General features: G+C 43.7%; 2 protein-coding genes across 6 annotated transcripts; one reads left to right on the top strand and one right to left on the bottom strand.

Moving 5' to 3' along the window:
• Window positions 1-371: 371 nt before the first annotated feature.
• On the bottom strand, window positions 372-19543 carry clip3 (CAP-GLY domain containing linker protein 3). 5 transcript variants are annotated; one of them, XM_084350573.1, is made up of 15 exons: window positions 19464-19543; window positions 17881-17996; window positions 14558-14975; window positions 13244-13383; window positions 11401-11494; window positions 10856-11017; window positions 10574-10692; window positions 10070-10363; window positions 9811-9946; window positions 9570-9719; window positions 9330-9461; window positions 8888-9011; window positions 8637-8704; window positions 7370-7442; window positions 372-6278 (listed from the first exon to the last, which is right to left on the bottom strand). In XM_084350573.1, exons 3-15 carry the CDS (start codon window positions 14955-14957, stop codon window positions 6224-6226), a joined length of 1947 nt encoding a protein of 648 aa, XP_084206699.1. In that variant the 5' UTR covers window positions 14958-14975; window positions 17881-17996; window positions 19464-19543; the 3' UTR covers window positions 372-6223. The 5 variants fall into 5 exon arrangements, with proteins under 5 accessions (XP_084206699.1, XP_084206696.1, XP_084206698.1 ...); XM_084350570.1 differs by having other exon boundaries at window positions 17881-18039; window positions 19464-19529; XM_084350572.1 differs by having other exon boundaries at window positions 10127-10363; window positions 17881-18039; window positions 19464-19529.
• A 1900-nt stretch (window positions 19544-21443) lies between these two features.
• LOC311255719 (E3 ubiquitin-protein ligase TRIM39-like) lies at window positions 21444-23180 on the top strand (the record flags this gene model as incomplete). Its single annotated transcript, XM_084350368.1, has 1 exon — window positions 21444-23180. One exon carries the CDS (start codon window positions 21444-21446, stop codon window positions 23178-23180), a length of 1737 nt encoding a protein of 578 aa, XP_084206494.1.
• Between the last annotated feature and the right edge of the window lie 826 nt (window positions 23181-24006).

Raw genomic sequence — 24006 nt, 5'->3', positions numbered from 1 at the left:
GAGTTCACATGGATAGGGGTACAGATATAAAGTATTTGGTCACAGATTGATCAGGTTCATTACTGGACTTTTACTACGTTTATATTTTATTAATGCTGTTTTTACTTTGGATCTAAATATCTCCTCCAGCACAGCTTGAAGCTCTTCCCCCTCAATAACATGGAGTCATTCTCTGTCTTCTTGATTTACGTATAAAGTTCAGGTCAGAGTTTCGCCGACTTGAATAGAAAAAAATCCTAATATTTTCTAATAGTTGCTGATATTGATCTGTGTGAAATAAAACCTTTGGAAGTGATGACAGATAATAAGTTATGCTTTAAATAAACCTCCAGAATATGTTCTCTGAGTAAAAGCAACGGACAGGAGAGGTATGAAAACAAACAACATCTTTATTATATTCATAGAGTCGTCACTGTTATTATTAGAAGCACTTCCATGCTGATGAGAAGAAGTTACACATATTGAAAAACTGAAATCAGAAAATACTGAGAGAGAAAGTTACAGAGAGAGAGAGAGCATGCAGTGAGTGTCTGTCAGGATGAGGACGTCCGATGCTCGTTCTCCCCTGTTTCCTCTTTAACGTCCGTCAGCGTCACACTTTTTAAAACAGGAGTTACTCACGTGGACTGTAACCGAGCACAAAGTAACACACACACACACACGCACTACAAAAACCGGAGAACAAAAAGTACACTTAGTGAAGTTATCAAAATATAGGCTATATACTGTATATTCTTAATGTTAAAACAACCTGTGCTGAGTTAGTTTCTATGAGAATGAGTTTATATTCTCAGACACGTACACCGATCGATTATAGAAGATTTAAAGGACACAACCAAAGATTCTGAATGTTTTGGGCCCATCAGCTACAGATTACAAATTATGTTTCTGATGATCATTTTCCAGAATCATCTATCAGGTTTTCATTGATTTCCTTTCCTCCAGGCAGTGTAGAGAAAATCATCTTACAGTAATTTAGAGAGATAATCCAAAATCCAGTCAACACCTGGCTGAAGGTATCAGGTGGTGATGTATGAGCAGCCTGGGACCATTTTCATAAGATCTTCAAAATAAACATGTTCATCTTTGAGTTTATCACGTCAGAGTTCGTTGTTGTGACGATAAAGACATTTTTATAGTTTTAAACAGAGTGGCTTGGAGATTTGTTGTTATTCTTCAGATCATGTTCTGTTTGTTTTAATGTAGATAAAGTCAGCAGTGACTTGAGGGAAAATCCACAATCTTTGCATAACCTTAACCACAGACAGGCCTGGATGCTAATCCCGGACTCTTGTACGTTTTGTTCAGAACAATTGATCTAATTTAGTAATATACACGCATAATTTCTATGATTCAGGGTTGCAATAAATCTTGCTCCAATTCTTGTGCCGAAAATTGGCGATACTGTGCCAAGTTGTGTCATTTAAACGTAACATCACTACTGGCAGCAGTTCAGCATTTAACTGACGTAAAAGATGTAAAAATTCTGTTTCACTTTGTTTTAGGCGTGGTGATATATGTTGTTTGGGGAGTGACGGTAATCGACCTGTTCAGTCGTTGGATGTGACGGAGAAATAGTATAAAAGAGACTAAATTTTATATAGATGGAAAAGGTTTTTCTTCAAAATGAACTGGAACCAAAAGATGCCTGGAAGTAAGGAAATACAGCAAAAAACTGAAGGGAGGATCTGACGTCGATCCACCAGAAATCAAGCAAACACACAGTAGTTTGAAGTTAAAGAGCCAAAACAGACAGAAGTCCTTTAAATGGAGCGAAACAAATAGAGAATATGTAATGAGGAAAAGCTTCTGTAAGATTTCGTTTGTTGTGAGATGATTAACCAGTGACTCACTAGTGACACTTAGTGGCCAAACCAGAGAAAGCTCCACATTTACACAGCAGTAAGAGTTCAAACCGACAGAGGCTTCACTGGGACATTTAACTGTACTGTACGTTTACTGTACGAAGACAAACCTCACCGTCACTGTGCTCCACTCACGTCTATATTCACCTATAGGATGGAGGAGTCAGCAGGGCCTGACTCTGTGGAGCGTTAGCAAGGAACAGCAGTTTATTTGTGTGTGTGAAATTATAAACAGATGTGAACTACAACATGTGGATTGACTTCAGTTCATCTGGCTCTTTTTGTTCAGGCTTGGATTGGATGGCAGGGGAAAGCTAACAGCGTCAATGTACAGTAGGAAGGTAGAGGTGTGAGTCATCTGCATATCGTATCCTCATTCTCAAGAAATCGTCCTCAGAACAGTTTCACTAACCTGGAGTCTGTGTTATATTTCAGAAAAGTGTCTCAAAGTGGAGTTTATGTCTGATTTCAGATAGACTGATGTGGAAAATCTGGATTTTCTTTGGTCCAGTAGTTGACTTGACTTAATTTAGTATTCTCAATTAACAGCGAACTTTACAAGAATGCTAAATCAGCAGTTTGAACTTTTTTTGTCTCTGAATAAAGCTGGAATTTGTCGCATAACGAATCATTTTGGGATTGAAAGTTGTTGCAGTGCTCCAGGACAGATTGTATTTAATGTAACTTTGAAACTCTGGTAATTTCTGTCAGCTAATTTAGCACATTTTAGTTAGGATTTATGAGCTGTCTGCGCCTTTTTCTCAGTTATTTCTCCTTTCTGTTCGTTGCAGTTCTATGCATCTGAACACGCTGATGAAACCAGCTGAACTGCAGCCGGTCGGACCAAAAAACACTTCAACATTAAGTGAAACCAGGTCAGGAGTTTATCTTCAAAATGCTAAACTGATGAGAGCTCTGTTCACACAAAACTCAATCCACAGCTCGTGACAAAGCTGAAGAGTTGAGTGAAGTACTACTTATATCATTCGACCTTTTCGCTGTCTCATGTAGCAGCTTTGAGTTAAAGCAAGAATGAAAAGCTTTGGTCCGATCGCAGCCTGACTGAACTCTGCAGCTGGTTGAGTAAAACCTGATGAGTGAAGGTGCTGTAGTTACCATCAGTGTAATGTTGAAGCTGTATCCACGGGCACAAAAAGAACAATTATCAACAGCAGTGTGCAGGAGCGACCACAAAGTGTTTCCTGTAGCCGAGGCTGCAGAGACCAACTGAGAGACAAACCAACAACAAAGTTGAGTTTGTTGGTTGTTTACTGTCAGTGTGAAGTCTGTGAAGTCAGACACACACAGTCAGAATGAAAAGCAACTGGACGGAGGGTAGATTTCAAATTCAAGAGCAGATTTGTGGATTTTACCAAATAAAGAGTTGAGTTGTTTTTTCTTTTTTTAAACTTTAAAAGCAAAGAGTCCATAAATGTGCTGAATGAGCAATTTTAAATGACCTCCCCTGCCGAGGAGGTCAAGGCAGAGGTTTTCACCCATGTTCATTTGTTGGTTGGTTATCAGCAGGATTTCCACAAAACTTCAGAGGATGGGTCTCAGCCCAGAATGGACCCCATTAACTTTTGGTGTTGATCCAGATAAAGAGAAGGATCCAGGAATCAGTTAATACTGATGCAGACAGACAAGATTGTGTTTTACAGCTCTGATAACATGGCATCGGTTCTCTAAGATCTGTATGTTGTACGTCCAAAATATACAAAATTCACCTATAAACAAGTTGTAAAACAAACTTCATCCGTCTTAGTAAATGTGAACATTTAGATTTAGATAATAAACCTACAGCTGGATGTTTGTTGGGTAAAGTTAACTGTATATTTGCTGCTGTGGCCTGTTTGCTCAACACAAATCCCACCAGCTCTTGAACTGTTGAATCTACCGCTCACTGAGGCGTAAATGAACCTCCACAGATTGATTTTTCTGGTTATTTCTCAGCGTCTGAGCTCTTGTCGTCTGTTAGCGTCTGGTCTCTGGCAGCCTCGGCCGTCAGAGCGTGAGCGTGTTCGTCTCTCTGTGTTCGTGTGCTCACAGAGTGTAAAGAAACATTAACACAGGAACCATTTCCACACAGAGATCGGTACACTGTTTTACATATTGCTGTTTTCAGTTATGCACATAGTGCGAGAGAGATTTTAACATTAAGCACACACGTTACTGTAAGTTTAGATTAATCGTGATTCTGTTTTGTCTTTTCGCAGATGCTCACATACACAAAAAGTCTTATTTAGATGGAGAAAGAAGGATGAGAGAAGAGGGGAAGAGAAGCAGGGAGGGAAACTTTACAAATATCATCTGGAGATTATCAGGGTTTAGATTTCTACGTTAGGAAATGAAAAACCTCAAGATGGAGGAGACGAATGTTTGATGACGGGCTGTACAGCTGATTATCATAAACAAAACTCAGAAATGATTAAATGTTGTTTAAAAGCTCTAAATAAAGCGTGTTTTTAGCAACACAAAACATTAATATCACATGTAGCGGGGCTGAAAACACTTTTTATATTTTTATATGCGTCAAAGAAAATCATAGTTTTGGGTCTGTTAGCACTTTTGGTTAACGTCAGATTATGATTGCAGCTCTTCATAAGATTTCTATAACATAGTGTATATTAACTCTAACTAGATGGACCAATGTTTGTATTTGGCAACGCACTGATTAATAATGACAGTTATTCTAAGGCGATCAGTCACTACAACTTCTAACTACAGTACTTCTTCTATTAAAGACTACATTAACTGGATCTAAGTCAAATCCAGCTGTTTTCTGCGTGATCAGAGGTGTTGTGAAAGGGAAACAACTTAAATTCAAGTTACTCTATTAAAAAGTCGCCGTCTATATTAACTACAGAGATGCGTTTCCCTTTTTGTGAACCATTTTGTTTTCTCACGTCCTGACGGTTAAGATAAAAAATACCTGACTGTAACACTATGATGAAACACAACGTCGTTGGTTAACCCTGTTTTCAGTTTGATCTCTGAGATTAAAGCATGCAGGTGATAAAAGTTCTTCACACGCGGTCTAAAGTTAAAGTTTTCTACGATTGAGACTCGAACTAAAGCGCTGACTCCCAGGCTTACTGTTACACGCGTAACCAGGGCTCTCTGAGTGGAGAGACGATCCGAAACACGTACAAATCAAAGTTCCTGTACAGCGACATTCTGCCGATCAGTCCGTTGACACCACAACTTGATATCCGAAACGTTTTGTACTTAAGTACGCAAACACTTTGAGCAGAATCAATGCAAGCCGTGTTTCCACCGACATGCTTCCACGCACATTTTGAAGTATCTCGTTAGAAAAGTTTGAAAATGCAAAGTTCCCATCCCTCGGTAAAGTTTTAATTCTTCTTCTTCATCTTTTTCTTTTTCACTTTTACTGGCGGTTGGTTTTGTTTCCGGGTCACAACATCTAATTCTTCTCCTCGGGTCATTACAGTCCTGTGTAACGTGGCTTCTACCGCCTTCCCATGATGAAACTACACCTCGCACAGCTTCAGTTACTCCAGATCAGTCGATGGAAACTTATTCATGATTTCTTTTTTGCTTGAACTTCTCCTGATAATCAGATGGAAACACGGCTAATGTTGTGTTTGGAAACTTCTCGACGTGACTCAAGTGTGTGAGGACACTTTGAGGCGTAGCAGCTACTAAGAAGATTAATGCTTCTAATGTCCGTCGTACAAGTTTCATAAGAGCCTTGTTTGTATCGCCCCCCTCAGGACAACTTACAATCATGTCATTTGGCAAAACGTCATCATCGTTCGTGTTCACAGACTTACGCAGAGTGCATTACTGGATTTGATGCAAACGCGAGTCCGAACATCAGAATTCTTTCCTGATTTAAGATACTTGGTGCCATCGATCAACTCGTTTCAAAATTTAAGACCCAAATCGAGTAGCAGCAAAAAGCAAAACACGTAGCAGCACAAACTAACGTTATGTGGTCGTTTTTTTTTTTTTTATCTTTTTGCCCCAAATAAAGACACAACATGGACAAACACCAAGCCGGGACAATGAGATGAGAACCTGCTGAAACTAAATGAAAAAGACCTATAAAGAGAATATTTTAGGGGAATTGCTTTAGCAGAGCTGGATTCTCAGTCTGATTAAAGGAATGCAGGACATTTTGATCAGATACAAGGCACTATAGATTTTGCTATAGAACGGCTAAATCAGAGGGATCTGGGCTGAGAGTAAGTGAGAGAAGAGGGAGGAGGTTTCACTACGAGAAGTTTGACTCTTTGTCTGAAGAGAGGAAATGAAAAGTAAAAAGATGAAGAGAAAGAAGAGCAGAGAGATCGATCTGGCGGAGGAGTGGAGGAGGAAGAAGGAGGGCGTGGTTAGGACTGCATCTCAGCACGCAGCATCCACGGAAACCAACAGCAGAACAGCAATCTGCAGGAGGAGAACGAGGAGAAAGAGAGAAGGTGAGGAGAAGAACGAAGGCAGACAGAGTTGGGGAGGACGAGGAGACAGAAGAGGAGCAGGACGAGGAGGAAGAGGAAGAGGGAGAGGAAGAGGAAGAGGAAGAGGAAGAGGAGGGTACAGTGGTTTAAGTAACAAACTCAAACAGACGCTCTGTTTACAACGCTCGGTAAAGGTTTTAGATTTTTAGCTCACATGTGGAACATCAGACACTTGTTGGAGACAAGGACAGTATCATAAACATTATTTATATTATTTGAACTTATCTAACATTATCCTGCTAAAAGCCACCAGCATAAGGTCAAACTGTTGTTGTATCTTTTTAAAGAAGACAGAAGATGACAGTTGTCAGGGAAACAATGATCTTTGAAAAGATCTCTTGATCCTGGTCTAACAGTGACACAGCTGTCAGGACTGGGGAAAAATCAAATCGAACCAAATCATGGATTTGGAGAATGATGACACTCCTCGAATCAACATCCAAGTTATAATTACAACAAAGAAATACGTTGAGGAGGTTCTCGGTCATCCAGGTCCTGGTACCTCTAGGTGCTGTATCGTCAGCAACTGGACTGGTTTCAGTTTGTTGAAGACGTTTCCCCTCTCATCCAACTGAAGGAGGATGAGAGCTGAAACGCCCAGTTGACTACGATACAGCACCTCGATTGACAACAGAGAGACTCATCGGACACGGTGCAAAATACTGAAGTGACTGAAAAAGTGAATATCACATCAGTCAAAGTCTGTTGTACAAATGTAATCAACCAATATTGATTTGTATAGTGCCAGTTCACAACAAAAGTCATCTCATGACACTTTCCGGACTGAGCAGGTCCAGATCATACTCCTTGATTAATTTTTTTAGAGAACCAACATTTCCCCAATGAGCAGCAAAAAAAACTGCCTTTTAACAGGCAGAAACTCAGTGGAGGTCGTCATCTGCCTCCACCGGGCGGGTCCAGAACTTATTGGACATGGTTCTATATTGACAATGCACCCTCACACCACCGACACTAAAGTATTGAGATCCCGACAGGTAATGATCGGTGCGACAGTCTCACCTGGATATGGAGCTCTCGGAGGTCAGGTCTTTAGGAGAACGCATCGTGTTGAAGTTGCGCTTCGGCTGTGACACTGCGGCACACAAACAGACGGACAACAGTCAGTTAATGATGAGGACATCGCTGATTAACAACATTAGTTATTGATTTAAGGGTTGACTTATGTTATTACCTCTAAACTTCAAATCTGGCAGATAAAACATACCTGAACTCTGTCATCACACAACTTAATGTTCCTTACCACCAAAATATGGTTTAGTTTTTTGTTGGACCACTGATCTTTAAGTTTGTTACTCAAACAGGATGAATTTTCGGGACTATTTTTCAGCTCGATGCAGAAGAAACAACCTCCGGAAGATGCCGTGGAGTGTTGGTTGGCCAACTGTAGAGGAAACACTGAGGCACTTTATGATACAGGTGATTTATAAAGCTCGACTCTGGTGGGACTCGAACCCACAACCTTTGAATCACTTCTCCAATGATTAACTAGAAGTCCAATGCGCTATCCATTGCGCCACAGAGCCTCACATCTCTTCAGCCGATGTGGCTCTGTGTTAGCAAACTGGACTTGAGCGATATCGCCTATTTTATTCCACACATTCTTCTTCCTTTTCAGAAACTATCACCTACGTTACCCACAATGCAACTTAACCAATAAGAGACATCACTGGAGGCTTCCTCTGGAGCCACAGAAGGTGTTACACTTCTTTTTTCACAGCCTGTATTTATATTAATTGACGCAATTTGTGGGAAATGACACAAAACATCTACAAATAATAACTGAAGTCACATATTCTGCACTATGAAGTTTTGTAAAGCTGTAAAGCTAAATTCTGATGGGACTTGAACTCAACTCCTTTTCATTTAACTTTAACAAGTAGTGACATAACACACAGTGTGACGTTGAACAACCTTGTACACATATAAAGCTCGACTCTGGTGGGACTCGAACCCACAACCTTTGAATCACTTCTCCTAAGTTTAACTAGAAGTCCAACGCGCTATCCGTTGCGCCACAGAGCCTCATGTTGGGTGTCATGAAGGTTTTTGTTGAGCTCAGACTCAAGTACTGAACAATAACGCAAACATTGTGGCCTCTTGTCTTAAAAAGCAAATATACCAGAGAGTTCACAGTGAAGTGCTGTGAGGATGCAGTTGCCGGATAGATTTTTCTTGAAACAGTATTTTTTCCACACAGGAGGAGAAATTAAGAAATGAATGACATTAAATAATCAAGTTTTTTGATGCGACAGTGAGCGAGACTTACTGGTGACTTGATGGACTTTCTTCACCATGGATTTGTCGTTCTGTGAGCCGTCTTTAGGACCTCCGATTCTGACGAAACAACCACGACAGCAGTTTATTGGTGATGATAAGTTGTTGCCAAAGTAAATTCAGGAGAAAGAAAACTGGACTAATGTTCTCCTGGTTCATAATGGGAACACCATGGTATGCTCAGAGAAACTAAAACAACGATCAGTAAATAAAACACATTTTCCAGGTTCGGTGGCGTCTCACCTCTGGACACGTGAGGGCGGGGCGAACACGCCGTATTTGGGCAGGCAGCTGAAGTAGCGGACTCCGAACACCGAGCCGTCGTGTTTTCCCGTCGGCTGATCCAACTCAATACCGAACCAGTACCCTGCAGGGACACAAACAGCTCAAGTCTGGTCTGACAGCAAAACTGTCACTTTCTCAGGACTGGAGAAAAAGACGAGACCGTGCCAACACTCCCGTACGACAGATCAAAAGCAGAGAGACATATTATATATATATTTTCATATGTTATATTAAAGTTGATTTTGAGAACTTCTGCCTCATGGGAGAAACATCTCGATCGATTTGTTGTGGCTGTATTTTCAGATAGTGTCGTGTGTCGCTAACCAGCCCATCGGTGCTGGTATACCGAGCTAGCAGTGTGCAGTGTTCAGTGTGGAGAAGCTGCAGACTGCAGACGGACCTGGAGCGAAGTCTGTCTTGCCGTAGAAGCGAACGATGCCGTTTTTCTGTCCGGCCACCAGAACGTGATCTCCAACTTCCACGTTCAGTCCCTCTGGATCCAGACTGGCTACTGACGTCTTCTTCTTCTGGGCTGAGAACGCACAGACAAACACACTCTCACAACAGTGTCTCTAAAATACTTCCTGCATGGACGGACATGAAACAAACTGCATTATTCCAAACATGAGGTTGTTGTTACATTTCACTCTCTCCTTCTTCTCCTTCTCCTTCTTGGTCTTTCCAGCGAGGCGGGAGGCCAGGTCTATGCGGGGGGTTCTGGGGGTGGAGGTGACGGATGACGGCGTCTGATCCACAGCTTTGGAAATCTTTGACACCGGAGCAAAAATCCCTGCAGAGCAGAAATAAAGACGAATACAGTGAAACCAGAGAAAAACAACCGTCTGATTTGTGCTCAGGAGACGTCTCAGACTGGCTGTTACCAAGTTTAGGAGGGCAGATGAAGTAGCGGACGCCGCCCACACTGCCGTCGTTCTTTCCCTCCGGCTCGTCGAGCTCCACGCCGACCCACTGACCGCTGGCGAACTCTGTAGTCCCACAAAACCTCAGCGTGCCGGTCTGAGAGGGAGGCAGAGGGATGAATTACTGAGGTTATGAGTGACGTCTCAAACACATGACACAAACTCCAAACATTCTTTAAATGCATTTTGAGGTTGTTTGCTGCACTTGGTTTGTTCTTACAGTCCTCCCTGATCCTCCCTGCCCACAGTTTGAGGGTGGACTTTCTGTCCCTCTGACCTTCATGTCGTCCAGCAGCACACGCTCTCCTAGCTTCAGCCCCAGAGAGGTCAGCATCAGGTTTCCTGGGATGTTGTCATAGTTTGGCAGCGTGGCTCGGGGAAGGTTACAGCTCAGAGGGACGGCGTCGAGCAGCAGCTGCTTCAGCTCTTTGGCCACCATGGCCGCCTCGGCCTTGTCCAGGCTCATGTCCATCGGGTCAGGAACCACGTCTGCTGGGACCAGGCCCTTATCGTTCTGCAGAGAGACGTGGCACATTGAAGGAGTTGTGTCTGCAGAAATGTGTGTAAAATGTTGCAGGAGATATCTTCGAGGTTTCCTGCTGAAATCTGTAGTGCATGGTGTTGATCTTTCAGCAGGTCCTCTGCTGATGTGCTGCCCCCTACAGGTCGTACATATTGCACCTTAAACTACCTCCACAAGTAAAGTAAGGTGAAGTGCTGTTACCCGGACGGTGGGGTTGGCTCCGTGCTCCAGCAGACATTTAACTGCACCCAGACAGAGGTTGGAGGCAGCGATGTGGAGCGCTGTCCCATAGTGGAAGTCACTGCACGTGGAGTTCAACACTGTGGAGACCAGAGAAGAAGAAGAAGAAGAAGAAGAAGAAGAAGAAGAAGAAGAAGAAGAAGAAGAAGAAGAAGAAGAAGAAGACGAGGTCCCTCATTACAAAATAATGACCATAATCATTAAAACGATAAATGCTGAGTGAGGACTGGATGGTGCGTGTACCTCTGGGTTTAGAGGCCTTCAGCAGGACCCGGATCAGCTCCGGGACGTCGAAGTAAGCGGCGTAGTGCAGAGCGTTCATGTTGGTCCAGCGGCTCCTCAGACTCGCGTCGGCGCCCAGAGAGATCAGCTGACTGCTGAGACGCAGCGCGGCCGCCGGGTCGCCTGCACACACAACCAGAACCGGACTGAGAGGAGCTCTGACTTTACAGAACACAGAACGGACCATCACCTGCCTGCCTCCAACACGCCCTGCGCACTGACCCTCTCTAGGATGTGTTGTGTTTGACTTGATTCATTAGAATAGTATCGGACCTCCTCTGTTTTTCTTCCTGTGGTTCCACCATTTTGTCTGTTAAAGAGGTTCATTTCGGTGGATTTATCACTATGAATCGAGGGTTTAAGTACAGCAGGTGTTTTTTATTGAACAGATTGTTAAACACTGAGTCAGATTTATGATTTCAGACTATAAATTAAATTGCCTTTACCTGACTCGACTATGCTGTGTCAGACTGACTGATTGGATCCAAGTCAAATAAACCTCTTACCGACTCCATGTGCTCCGGCCTTACAGCTGTAGTGCAGCAGCGTCATGTCTGTCAGACCGTCGCGGTCGTTCACGTGGCAGCCGCGCTTCAGGATCTGAGACAGGAAACACAGAGGACAGCGGTTAACACGCTGCAGGTGTTTATATGTTCGTAACAGCTGAAGAAAACAGGCGACTCGTTGTGGCTGCAACGAGCTTTAAAATCGATTTCCTCAATCATGGTCTTCAGTATCAAACACAACTTTCAGTCTGGACTGGGTGCACGAGCCCCTCAGGAGATTTAGGATCTCGGGGCTTCTGGAGACTTGGATCACAGCAGACGAGCTGTATGGAGACATCTGATGTTTAAATCATCTCCAGCTGCTTCAGTTGTTCAGCAGAACACTGCGACTCTGTTTTACTGTGAAGCTCCAGAAATGTTCTGTGGACTACGAGACTTCACCTGACTTTCATCAGCATGGAGGAGATGAGGACTGGATTTTCATTTCTGGGTTGAAACGTTCCTTGAACTTCAGCAGCAGAGCCTCAGCTCTCTGTAAGAACGAGCTCCGACAGCGACTCTGACGCTTCGCTCCATCGCTCGGCCTCGTTCTGAGTCACGTCGCCGTCCGCTCCTTGTTTTTTGTTCCTCCGGGCTGACTCAGCTTCCTGCTGACTCATGGTGGAGCCTCAGTGACTCTCCATCTCTCTCTCTCTCGTCTCTCTCTCTCCTCTGCACCACTCTCTCTCTCCATGCAGCCATTTTAACTGGGTCATTAGCAGCCTGTTTGTATCAGTGACAGTGTGGAGACTCACCTCCCGTCAGACAACAGTGTCACCTCAGAGCTCAAGTGTGTCTCAGTGTGTCAAACTGGAGTTTTTGTAACAAGTTTTCATTCCTTTTATGCTTTAAATAACCTGTGTAGCAGCTTGAATCCTGTTGTTTTATTACATAGAGCTCATGAGTCAGTATTATTGTTATTAACATTATTATGGTCCTTTAAAGAATGAAATGAAAAAGGGTTTTGCTGGTTGAACAAAAGCTTTTTATAATTTAACATAATATTATCTCTTATATTATTTTAATAGCACTAATACGGTGGAAACAGGTGCCGCAGTGAAGTCGATGGTGCGATGACGGTTAATTTTCACACCGCAGTTTATCATGAAACCAGTAAACCTCCGCAGGCCGGTGCTGCTCTGCAGGATTTGAAAAGAATGAAATGTGAAATGTCAAGTTCACATTCGGGCTTTGTTCTGACGGGTCTGATACCAGCTCCCTGCTGCTCGGAGGGATTTCATTGTTCATTATCTGCATGTGTGCGTGTGTGTGTGTGTGTGTGTGTGAATCTGGGTCAATGTGACAATGACGGCCTCGTGTGGATTCAGGCCTCCTGCCAGAACAACTGGGGCAGCGAAACACGACTGCTTCAAGGTTCCAGCCACCGGACAAAAGAGCTGCAGTCTTCTGTGTTAGCTTCTTCTACGTTTCACAGCCAGCTGACAAGTAAACCCAGATTTTAAATTTGCCTTTCTCTGTTCTGTTTCTCTATTCATCTTAAAAATGTTACTAGACGAGTAAAGAGGTAAATGTCGAGTGCACAGTGTGATGGATGTAGAATAAAGACACCTGCTGCGTGTAGTTTGGTCCCCAGCAGGCAGGAAACCTGCAGTCGGTGCAACGCAAATAAAGTTTGATTGATCTGTCTCGATGTTGGAGAAGCTCATAGTGAGGAAACAAACCTGAAACAGGATTCAGTTCATGATGATATGAGATGAAGAAGCTGATGAAGAAGCTGCACGTGGATATATTCTATGTAATACACAATAAAACATAAGTCAGCGTCGATATTTGTGTTTCTCACCTCGTTGCCGATTATGTCGATCTTGTGCTGCACCTGTGGGACCCACTGACGCACGATGGCGAACAGCTCGGGGATGGTGGTCCGAGGATCCATGAGGATCTCCAAACAGGCCGGGTCATTGGGGTCGAAGAAGGTGAAGGCTGGAGACGGATGGAGAAAAGAAGAAAAGTTAGACCATGAAGAGATAAAAGAGGAAGAGTGAAAGCAAAACTAGATCTGGATGTTGATGCCAAGAGTTTTGTGTCCCGCTCATCAGATCAGAAGTGTTGTGAGCTCTGCAGTTTCTCGTCCTGCCAGCTCTGCAGTCTGAGCTCGGAGGCAGATTTCATTTCACTGACTAACAACAATCAGCCTGACAGCAAACTTTAAGCTCCACAGAGCCGGAGTCCTTCAACTGGGATGACTTTTTTAATTTAAGAGTCCGTCTGTGAACCTGCTTCTCTTTCACTGTAGCTGTCCTTGTCTTTGTGTGGCAGAGTGCAGCCTGCGGCGAGTCTTTGCTGCTCGATTATAAAAAACTGTTCTAATGGAAATTACACAAAATAAATGTTATGACTCAGTTTGTATCCAGTATGTATTTACTGGCTGTAGGTCAGAATGTAGAGACGTAATGTAGAGTCAGTAACTGGTTAAAACGAAGCTCATTGAACTGAGGACGGCTCTGTGCACACACACACACACACACACACACACACACACACACACACAGTGTATAATGGAGTCGGGCTCCTCTGAGTCCGTCTCATGAATACCAATGAGCCCGTGGTCCACACAGCAGTGGTTGCAGAGCTGTTCAGAGCTATTGATCGATCAGAACACAGACTGTGAGCGCTGAAGTCCTCTGAGGTTCTTATGGATTCTTTACTTGTTCCACTTCATCCGTCTTGGACCAGCTGACCGCAGCCACAGCGAGCCTGTGTACTGACTGTGTTTGTCTCCTGATGTCGGGCTGGACTCTGTTTGTCTGTTTACATTTTCACAAAGAAAAGTAATAAAACTCAAATATTTACAGAACTGAGTCAAGTTCTGCTGGTTAATGATCCCAGCTGCCACAGTAACATGTTTACTGTGGATTCACTGACTGTCTGCAGACAGGATGGTTTTAAGGTGGTATGACTGAATACTGTAGTCTTTGGTTATCATTGTGAGTGTGTGTTTAAGGTGGTATGACAGTGTGTGGTGTTGAAGGTTGTGTAACAGTGTGTAGTGTTGAAGGTTGTGTAACAGTGTGTGAAAAGTGGAACGACAGTGTGCATTAAGGTGGTATATCGTGTATCTCAGGTGTCAGTATGTATTTGAGGTGGAATGACGTACTGTAGTCTTTGGGCAGCGGGGCCTGGGCGGACGGGTGCACCATGGCTCGGCGCCGCGGCTCGTGAACTGGACTCTGGTACTCGGACACTGACAGCGGCTCGGGCTCCGGCTCGGCCTCGGGCTCCTGACCGGCCGCTGGCTCCTCCTCTTCCTCCCGCTCCTCCCGCTCGTCCTCCTGCTCGTCGTCCTCCTCGTCCTCCACCTCCGCTCTGTCCTCCCCCTCCCTCTCCTCTTTCAGCTCGTACTCCTCGTCTTCATCCTCTTCCTCCTCGTCTTTCTCCTCTTCCTCCTCCTCCTCGGTCAATGCCTCCTCCTCCTCTTTCTGGACCCTCCCCTCCTCCTGCTCCTCCCGGTCGTGCCTCTCCTTCTCCTGCACCTCCAGGTTCTCCTCTTTAGTCATGATGAGCGATGCTGCAGCCTGAGAGAGAAAACAAAGATATTATTCCTCCAGTAAATCTCCTCTTTCCTCCGCCGTGCTGCTCCTCCTCCTCGTTTTCTCTGGTTCTGTTCTGCATCACCAGACGAGCGCTATGTTTAGCTCTGTGAGTGTGTTGGTGTGTGTGTGTGTGAGAAAACAAGGATAGAGGAAGCTAATTGACCCACAGCATCGCACTGAGTGGCTAAAAAGGCTAATGCTAACACTGCCTGTCCATCATTAGCCGCCGACAGGCTCGACTGGATTAAATCTGCTCTCCACTTAAGCAAATGGACGAGATGCTGAAATCCATCCAGCAGCCACTCCCTCCATCATCCCACCATCCATCTCCTCCATCACCAGACGTCCAGGAAGGAAGGAAGGCAGAAAACACACAGATGAATTTATGAGCACTAATATTTCCTCAAGCGAAAGTTTCACTCAATGTCTCGGCTGATAAATTCAAGACAACTCTTGATGATGATCCCGTGAATGAATCCATCAGTTCTCAAATATTAACTTAATCACCGACTATTCTATGAATCAATTAATCTTTAAATGAATCTGTAAATTCTCTGATTCCTCCTCTGTGACAGTAAACAGTGAATATTTCTGTGATGTGGACAAAACAAGACAACTGAGGACGAAACACTGACAGATTGATCAACAGGGACAATATGAATCAGCTGCAGTTGTAATGAAGGAAATGAAACTGATTTATAAAACAACTCTTATATATGGATGTAGCTCAGAGTGCCGTGCGGTTCAGTAGCAACAAAGGCACCTTTATTTCTACAATACGTGTCATATCTCGCTCTCGTTGCTGGTTTATGAGCTGACTCTCATGTAGCAGGAGAGGACAGACCAGTTTCAGACAGCTGTTCTACATTTATTAGTGTGAAACATCTGGATACTTTTAACATTTTGCAGCCGTGTTTGACGCGACAGAAGCAGATATTTCAAGCCAGACATGATCCTTTTCAAACCCTAACAGGAGGTTTTGTGACTCAATCTAACCAGATATCAAATTGGAAAACAATATATCTTTTCGGCATGTGTGAATGTGCAACAGTCACATCGCAGGAAGTGCAATGTCACATAAGGTAGTCGGGGCCATTTTATAACGTGCGTCACAACACAGTGAAGAGGTTTACAGCAAGAGTTACAAGTAGTAGACGTCCATACAAAAGGTTTGGTCTCATCCTGAAGTGGAGAGTCTGCAGATTAACTCCACACCTGATGTGTTATCATCCACTGGAGTCAGACACTAATGTTCTTGTCCGGTGCGAGCCGAGAGGGTTATCAAGAGACATTCGAGTGAGTCACAAAGGTCGTGACTGATCAGTAAAACATCAGCTTTGACGTTGATTTCATATTTAGATACGCAGCTTGAGGACACACCGGGACGAGGAGCAGCTGATCACAGCGCTACACTACGAGAGCGATATCACAGAGTCATCGTGCAGCAGCCCTCAGATCAAACGTCAACACCTCTGTGGTTTGCAGAGTCGTACGTTTGCAGACATTTATTCTGGCGAGTGTGTCAGAGGGACCATCAGATCAGTCGGATCAGAACCATCAGAGTCACACAGAAGAGAAAAAGACTCAGCAGCAGCACTCAGCTCCAACAAGAAGCCAGTTAAACCAGTAACATCCTCCTATCTGCCCATGTCGAAGGCTTAGTGCGCGCACACACACACACACACACACACACACACACACACACACACACACACACACACACACACACACAGATCAACCAGTAGGTCAGATGAGGCGTGTAAAACGTCCCTACAGTCTGAGTCCTTCAGTTCAATCCACACAAACAGCAGCTCTGTTGTCCTTTAATCTGACTCAGCTACTGTCTGCAGCTGCGGCTACATGCTAAGCTAACAGTTGCTATCAGTTGCATCAGACATCACTACAGGCAGGATGTAGATGGAGACGTGACGCTTCAGTCTGAGTCTTGTGTTATCATCAGGATGATCTCTCCTGATGTGAGCAGATGTTTCAGGATCGGCTCGACACGAAGCTCGTTATCCTCAGATGAAGAGATGAAAACACGTGAGGAGCGATGACACGTTCAGCTCTCACAAAACATCTGATGAAAACGTCCAGCTGACACATTTAAACAGTAATTATTAGTGTGTGTGTGTGTGTGTGTGTGTGTGTGTGTGTGTGAGTGTGTGTGTGTGTGTGGTTCATGTAATCTGTGTCTCAGCTGGTTGATTCCTGCGTGAACACAACAGTAATGACCGTCAGCTGAGACCGGACTCGTCTGAGGCCACGACAAAGGTTACGCAACATGACGGTGTGAGTCAGCTCAGACACACACACACACACACACACACACACACACACACACACTCACACACACACACACACACACACACACACACACACACACACACACACTGTTTTATTATGTGTTTGGATTTATTTTATTCTAACAGTTTTTATTGTTCTAATCATTTAACAATCAACATAAATCAGCTCTACGGCCGACTGATACAGGAGTTATGAGGCTGATATTGATATTTGATCATCTAACAAACAAATCAATTAAAAATCGATCATTTTCTCTACAAAATCTGTGACATAAATTCACATTTCAGATACAGTTTCCTTCAACTTGAGAGGATTTTGTGTTCAAATTTACATGAACTTTGCAGCAACTTCTCGCTGTTCACCAACAGAAACCGACCCGATCACCAGAATGAATGTTAGCCCGGTACGTTTCTGCAAAACCACAGACGAGTTCAAACTGATCGTGTCTTCTTCTGCCATGTTGCAACTTCACGTCTGTTGAGGTTGAACTTTCTGTTTCTATGTGTATGCTCTGGTTAGGTTTAGGCACTAAAACCACTTGGTTAGAGTTAGAAAAACATCATGGGTCGGTTTAAAATACCTGTTCTGGTCGCCACGAGCAAGAAAGGAGGCGGTCCGACTTCCTGTGAAAAACACCCGGTGCTGACGCCACAGTTAGAAATGTCCTCCGGTGTGATCCGAACTGTGGCCGGCTGTCTGTTAACATGTAACACGTGTTCAGCACGTTGTGTCAACCTTCCTTTGCAGAAACATGAACATGGATCATTAAAATAAAGTGTGAAGAGTAAAGAGCAGAGGCAGTAAATGTAAATACTCAAGTAAAGTACAAGTACCTCAAAATTATATTTGAGTAAAAGTACTCAGTTACATTCAATCGGTGGAAACAGTGAACATAAAACTCATCTGACTACACGATCATCATTGATCAGTGTTTGTAACCTGGAAAGTAACTAAGTACATTTACTCAAGTACTGCACCGGTACAAATTTGACGTACTTTACATGAGTATTTACATTTTATGCAACTTTCACTTTCTGGGAAATATTGTATTGTCATAGTTGTACTCGAGTAAAAGTCTTAAAGTATCTGATTTAAATGTACTTAAGTATCAAGTATACAAGTAAAAGTAACTGATGCATATACGATGGGACGACTGATTATGGAAATGATATTGTTGTTTTTTAATGTTCTACTTTGGCTCTGATGCAGCATGTAATCTGCAAAGTAACTAGTAACTAAAGTAATCAATTACATGTAGTGGAGTGGAAGTATGAAGTAGCAGAAAATGGAAATACTCAAGTAAAGACTGAACGTATTATATATGTTAATATGTGTATTATTAATATATGTATACATGGTCCTACAGGCTGTGGTTGGTAGTGACCTTATAGTGGATCAGTCCTCTGGTTAAAGAGCCTCAGTCCCACTGGGAGAACTGGAAACCAGCGGAGGAACCATCACGCAGCTCTGAGCCCCGCACACAACCCGCACACATCTACAGTATGATCAATAAACTGAGTGTTTATGATGATTTCTGTTGTTTTTTAAGGTGTGTGATCGCCATGTGATGTGTACGGCAGGTTGTGAGAGGAGGAGGAGGAGGAGGAGGAGGGAGGCCATGGCAGCATCCTCCTCCTCCTCCTCCTCCTCCATCAGCCTCCATTTTACAACAAACCGACCCTGACGCACAAAATACCGCAAAAACACGCACAGAGGAGGTGGACAGCGTCCCGCACAGCTCGAGTTTAAACACCAACAGAGATGATTTATCATCCAAAAAAACACAAGATCCGAAGTGCGACAGCTGCGGGTTTGTGTTTTGTGCCAATGTGCGTAGTAACGAGCAGGATGGGGAGAAAAACGCCCCGCAGCCACACAATGAGACCCGCACACACACACGCACACACACGAAGCGTTCACGTGGGAACCAGACAGATATTAGAAATAACTGAGGATTATCTGTCATGTGTCACCTGAAGTCACGTCTATTAAACACGGTTTGTCTCGAGCTGTCTCCATTTCTGTCCTCAGCGTCACAACAGAAACAGCCCGAGACACAAACAGACCATCACCATCATCATCATCATCATCACCATCATTATCTTCATCATCAATATCTGCATCATCATCAACAATAATCACGAGAGCTGAAGGTGTTTTTACCTGAAGACAAGCCGCTGGTTGTTCTGTGGTGAGCCTCTGATCACAACACTGATGATGCTCTCTCTCTCTCCCTCTCTCTCTCTCTCTCTCTCTCTCTCTCTCTCTCTCCCTCATTTAATTCAGTTCACGTCACTGAAGCGTGCTGACGTCACGCGTTGATTATACTTAAGATATAAAGCAAAAACAACACAAAATATATCAACTGACTCCTGAATAAGAGCTGATGAGAGGCTGCGCAGTGATATTGTTGTTGTTATAAAGAGGATAAAGTGTGTGAATAATAATATATCTTAATTATGTTTTTTATTAAATGTCCCCACTTCGCAGAAATGTACATCTATATCTATATTTATATACTAAATTCAAAAAATACATCACCTGAATTCAAAAAAACAAAAATCTTTTACATTTTTTTTTCATTTTAATTCCCCCGAAAAATTCTTATTATGCAAAACTTTTCCAAAATGTCCTCAGTCTCTGAAGACTATAGTATAAATCTGTGCATTTCTCTGACAGGACCGATAATCACTCAGCAAATATCATCTATGAAAGAAGAAGAAGAAAAGTAACAAATACGGCCAATTTTCTTTTTTAAAAATCTATTACATTTATTTCTCCACTAGAAATAACTTATTGACGTGGGTAACACTTTATACATTTACAGTTTATTAGATTCAAGTAATTTCACTGTTAAGAAAAAATGACATGGTTCATAAAACATTTATTAAGCGATTGTAAATGTTAAAAACATCAGTTAGTTACTCAACTACACAGTATTTATCAACCATTAACAAAGTATAATGAACATCAACTGCAACTGTTAAACTCTCCCCAAAAGTCACTTTTAGAGATTTTCCTGAATTGAAAATTTAGTTTAATTTCTTTTTTCTTCCTTTTTTCTTTGTCTTTACTTTCTGAACATGTCCTCAGTTTCCACAACAATCCCGTCACTTGTCTCGAGGGTTTTCCACTTCCTCAAAAGTTCCCATTTTCCAAACAAAGGTTGAAGTCCAATCAGACACACAGAGGCGTGTCCGCTCTGCTGTCAGGAAACGAAACTGAGACAGGACACGAATGTCCAGCTGACATTCCTGCTTCAATCCGCAGAAAACAGCAGCTGTGACGTCTGATCAGGTGAGTTTTGACGTTTTACCTGTTGTACATTTAATCCTAACTCGCTTTTTGTGACTTTTACTTAAAAGACAGTTATAATTAGTCTGTAAAGAAGAACTGGGACATTTTGTGTTCGCTCTAAATCACTTCTTGTCATTTCAAAATGATTATTTATTGATCATGAAATCAATAAATCTGTAGTAGATGGTGGGCTGGACTCCCTGAATGATAACGGGAAGTATTTCTGTGTGTTAGTTTCATGTTTGAGCACACTGGTGGGTTTTTATTTTACCTGAGAAATGACAGAAGGTAAAGCAAAGAGATTATTCACAGAGGCAAACTGCTGCCACGACAGAAAAAGAAATAGATCAGTATACGTAACAAGATATTTTCACGCTATAATAAGATCAGTAGAATATTTGACAAAGAAAAGTTTCTTGTTATAATTTGTAAGTTTGTACGTCGTAATAACATTAAAATAACTTATATTAACAGTAAACATGATACTGCTTAGTTTATCTTTTTCTGGCCTCGCAGCGATAGACAGTCGTAATTATTAACTGAAAGCTCTTAAAGAAGACAGTGAAACACAACTGAGTTCAAAGTGCAGCACAACTGAACTACAATAGAACTGAGTGACTTCACTGACATCAGGAAAAAAGAAAGTCAGGACACACGAGGGGAACAAATACTGTGAAACATGAGGATGTGGATGAAACACAAAAACTTCTTGAATCAAACACCTAATGGACGGTTTAGTTTCCTTCACGTCCCCCTCAGGATGAACTAAATTAACTTGTCCCGTGCCACCATGAGATCAAATTGAACTTCATGACCATGTTTCTTCTCTCTCTTTGCTCTTCTAGTATGGCCTCAGCCATCATCCCCCTGTCTGCAGAAGCGTTTCTGTGCTCGATCTGTCTGGATGTCTTCACCGAGCCCGTCTCCACCCCCTGTGGACACAACTACTGCAAGGCCTGCATCAAAGACTACTGGTCCATCAGCGACGTCAGCCAGTGTCCGCTGTGCAAGGAGGACTTCCAAGGAGCCCCCGAGCTGCGAGTCAACACAGAATTCAGAGACATGTTGGAGGTTTTCAAGAGGATGGCAGCTGCAGGTGATGACAGCGGTTCACCTGCCAGGCCTGGGGAGGTGCCCTGTGACCTCTGCCACGGGACGAAGCGTAAGGCTCTGAAATCCTGCCTGGTTTGTCTGGCCTCTTACTGCAACGCTCACCTGGAGCCTCATCACACGGTCCAGGCCTTAAAGTGGCACCAGCTCATCAACCCTGTGTCGAACCTGGAGGACAGGGTGTGCAAGAAACACAACAGGGTGATGGAGTTTTTCTGCAGGAGAGAGCAGAGCTGTGTTTGCGTTGTGTGCTTGAAGGACGACCACATGATGCACGAGTACGTCTCTTTAGAGGTCGAGTTTAATCAGAGGAAAACTAAGCTGAAGCGTATGAAAAGACAAGTCAGCCGCATGCTGAGCAAGAAGTGCACCAAGGCTAGTGAGATTAAGAGCTCAATGATGCAAGATCAGCAGGAAGTGAAGAGAACGAAAGCAGAAACCGTCAAGGCGTTCACTGCTCTGGAGTCCAAAAAGGTGAAGCTGATGGAGCTGTTGGAGGAGAAGCAGAGAGCAGCAGAGCGGCGGGCCGAAGCACTCATCAGACAACTGCAGCTGGAGATCGACGAGGACAATTGGACGAGAATCGAGCTGGAGGAGTTTTCAAAGACCGAGGACGACTTCAGACTCCTGCAGGACCTCCCATCCATCATCTCCTCCCCTTCAAAGACCAAACACCATCTCCTGCAGCTAGACGCAGTGAGGAGCGCGGTGGCCAAGATGGAGGAGACGCTCAATGAACAGATGGAAAACATTATCAGAGAACTCAGTCTGGTAGATAAAGAGGAGACCGTTGAGGAACCGGTGCAAGCAGAGAAGGTGTTTGACGATGTTCTTGGGAAAATCCAGAGTCAGTATGCAATAAATGTGACTCTGGACCCCAACACAGCACACCCCTCCCTCATCCTCTCAGAGGACAGGAAACAAGTGAGGGATGGAGGCGCCAAGAGGAAAGTCCCCGACAAACCAATGAGGTTTGATTTTTATCATTTTGTTCTTGGAAATGAGGGTTTTTCTTCCGGCAGGTTCTACTACGAAGTTCTGCTTAAAGGTCAAAAAGTTTGGGAAGTCGGAGTGACGAGAGAGTCCATCAGCAGGAAGGGTGTCGCTCTGTCCCTCAGCCCTGAAAACGGATGCTGGACATTGGGGTCGTACTGGGGACGTTGCCAGGCAAACGCTAGTCCTCCCGTTGTCCTGTCCTTGTCTAAAAACCCTGAGAAGGTCGGAGTGTTTGTGGACTATGAAGGAGGTTTGGTCTGTTTCTACAACGTGGATGCTAGGTTTCTAATGTACTCCTTCACAAGATGTGTCTTCACAGAAGGTGCGCCACGTCCGAGGAATTTATCAGCGCTGAAGGTTCACAACGACGCTCAAGCAAAGACCAGGATCTTCCCTTTATTCAGACCCAGTGCTGAGTGGAGAGAACCAGCTCCTCTACAGATCACTCCTGTCAGTTGCACGAGAAGAGATCAGTGATCCAGTTTCTTAAAGGCCGGACTCGCACAGACAAGTTGTAGCTGGGTAGCCCTCTTGTTAAGTGTGAAGTTGGACCTTGGCTTCCACATGGTTTTCTGTGACTTCTAGGTCATTTTGGTTGCAAATTCAGATGAAATCTCCAATGAATCAACCAAATCTGCAGAATAAATGTCCGCTAAGTACTTTTCTGCAAAACCACAGATAAGTTCACACTGAACATTTCTTTATGTTGCAACTTTGTTTAGGTTGAATTTTCTCAACGCTGTGCTTATGCTCTTTAGGTTTAGGCACAACAACCACTGGGTTAGGGTTAGGAAAACAACAAGAACACCTGTTTTAGTCGGTACGATCACAGATGGAGATGGTCCAACTTCCCATGTAAAAAACTTTTTTTATGACGCCACAAAAACGGATGGAAACGTCCACCTGCTGAACCTGCATCCCTGCAGTCCATCAGGTCATCAGCCTGGCTGGCAGTAAATCAACCCTGGCTCTACTTTTTCTCGTCACTGGATCTTTGTTTCAACCATTGTGCTTGCCACACTTCCAGGCCGTCCTAGTTTATATTCTGGTGATTGAATCTTTTGTGTTTTTGTGTACTTACCCTCACCTCTCTGTGGCTCAGGGTCAGCACCCATCTGCCTGTCTTCTGCCAGCTATGCTTGCATTTCCTCTTCCCCGCCAGCCCCTTCGCCTCTGTCTCTATTCCCAGTTTCCCTTTATTGAGCCCTCCTTAACTCACCTCACGCTGTTGTCACATCTGCACTTGAGTCCACTTTGCAAAACTGCAACAAAGAAAATCTTTTGCTCAATTACCATTAAGTTA

The sequence above is a fragment of the Pagrus pagrus genome, assembly GCF_965226575.1.
Source record: "Pagrus pagrus genome assembly, chromosome: 4".
NCBI lineage: Eukaryota > Metazoa > Chordata > Actinopteri > Spariformes > Sparidae > Pagrus > Pagrus pagrus.
Note: the sequence above shows the minus strand (reverse complement) of the source record. Positions and strands in the feature narration are given on the sequence as shown.

Bases quoted from the DNA above. Each gene is read 5' to 3' on its own strand.
- clip3 (XM_084350570.1), bottom strand. From the start codon at position 18,006: ATGTTAACAGACAGCCGGCCACAGTTCGGATCACACCGGAGGACATTT. The intron at 11,495-13,243 runs GTGAGAAACACA...TTCCTGTCTCAG, and splicing joins TCGACATAATCGGCAACGAG to ATCCTGAAGCGCGGCTGCCA. The intron at 6,279-7,369 runs GTGAGACTGTCG...CTCCTCCTGCAG, and splicing joins TCCGAGAGCTCCATATCCAG to ATTGCTGTTCTGCTGTTGGT.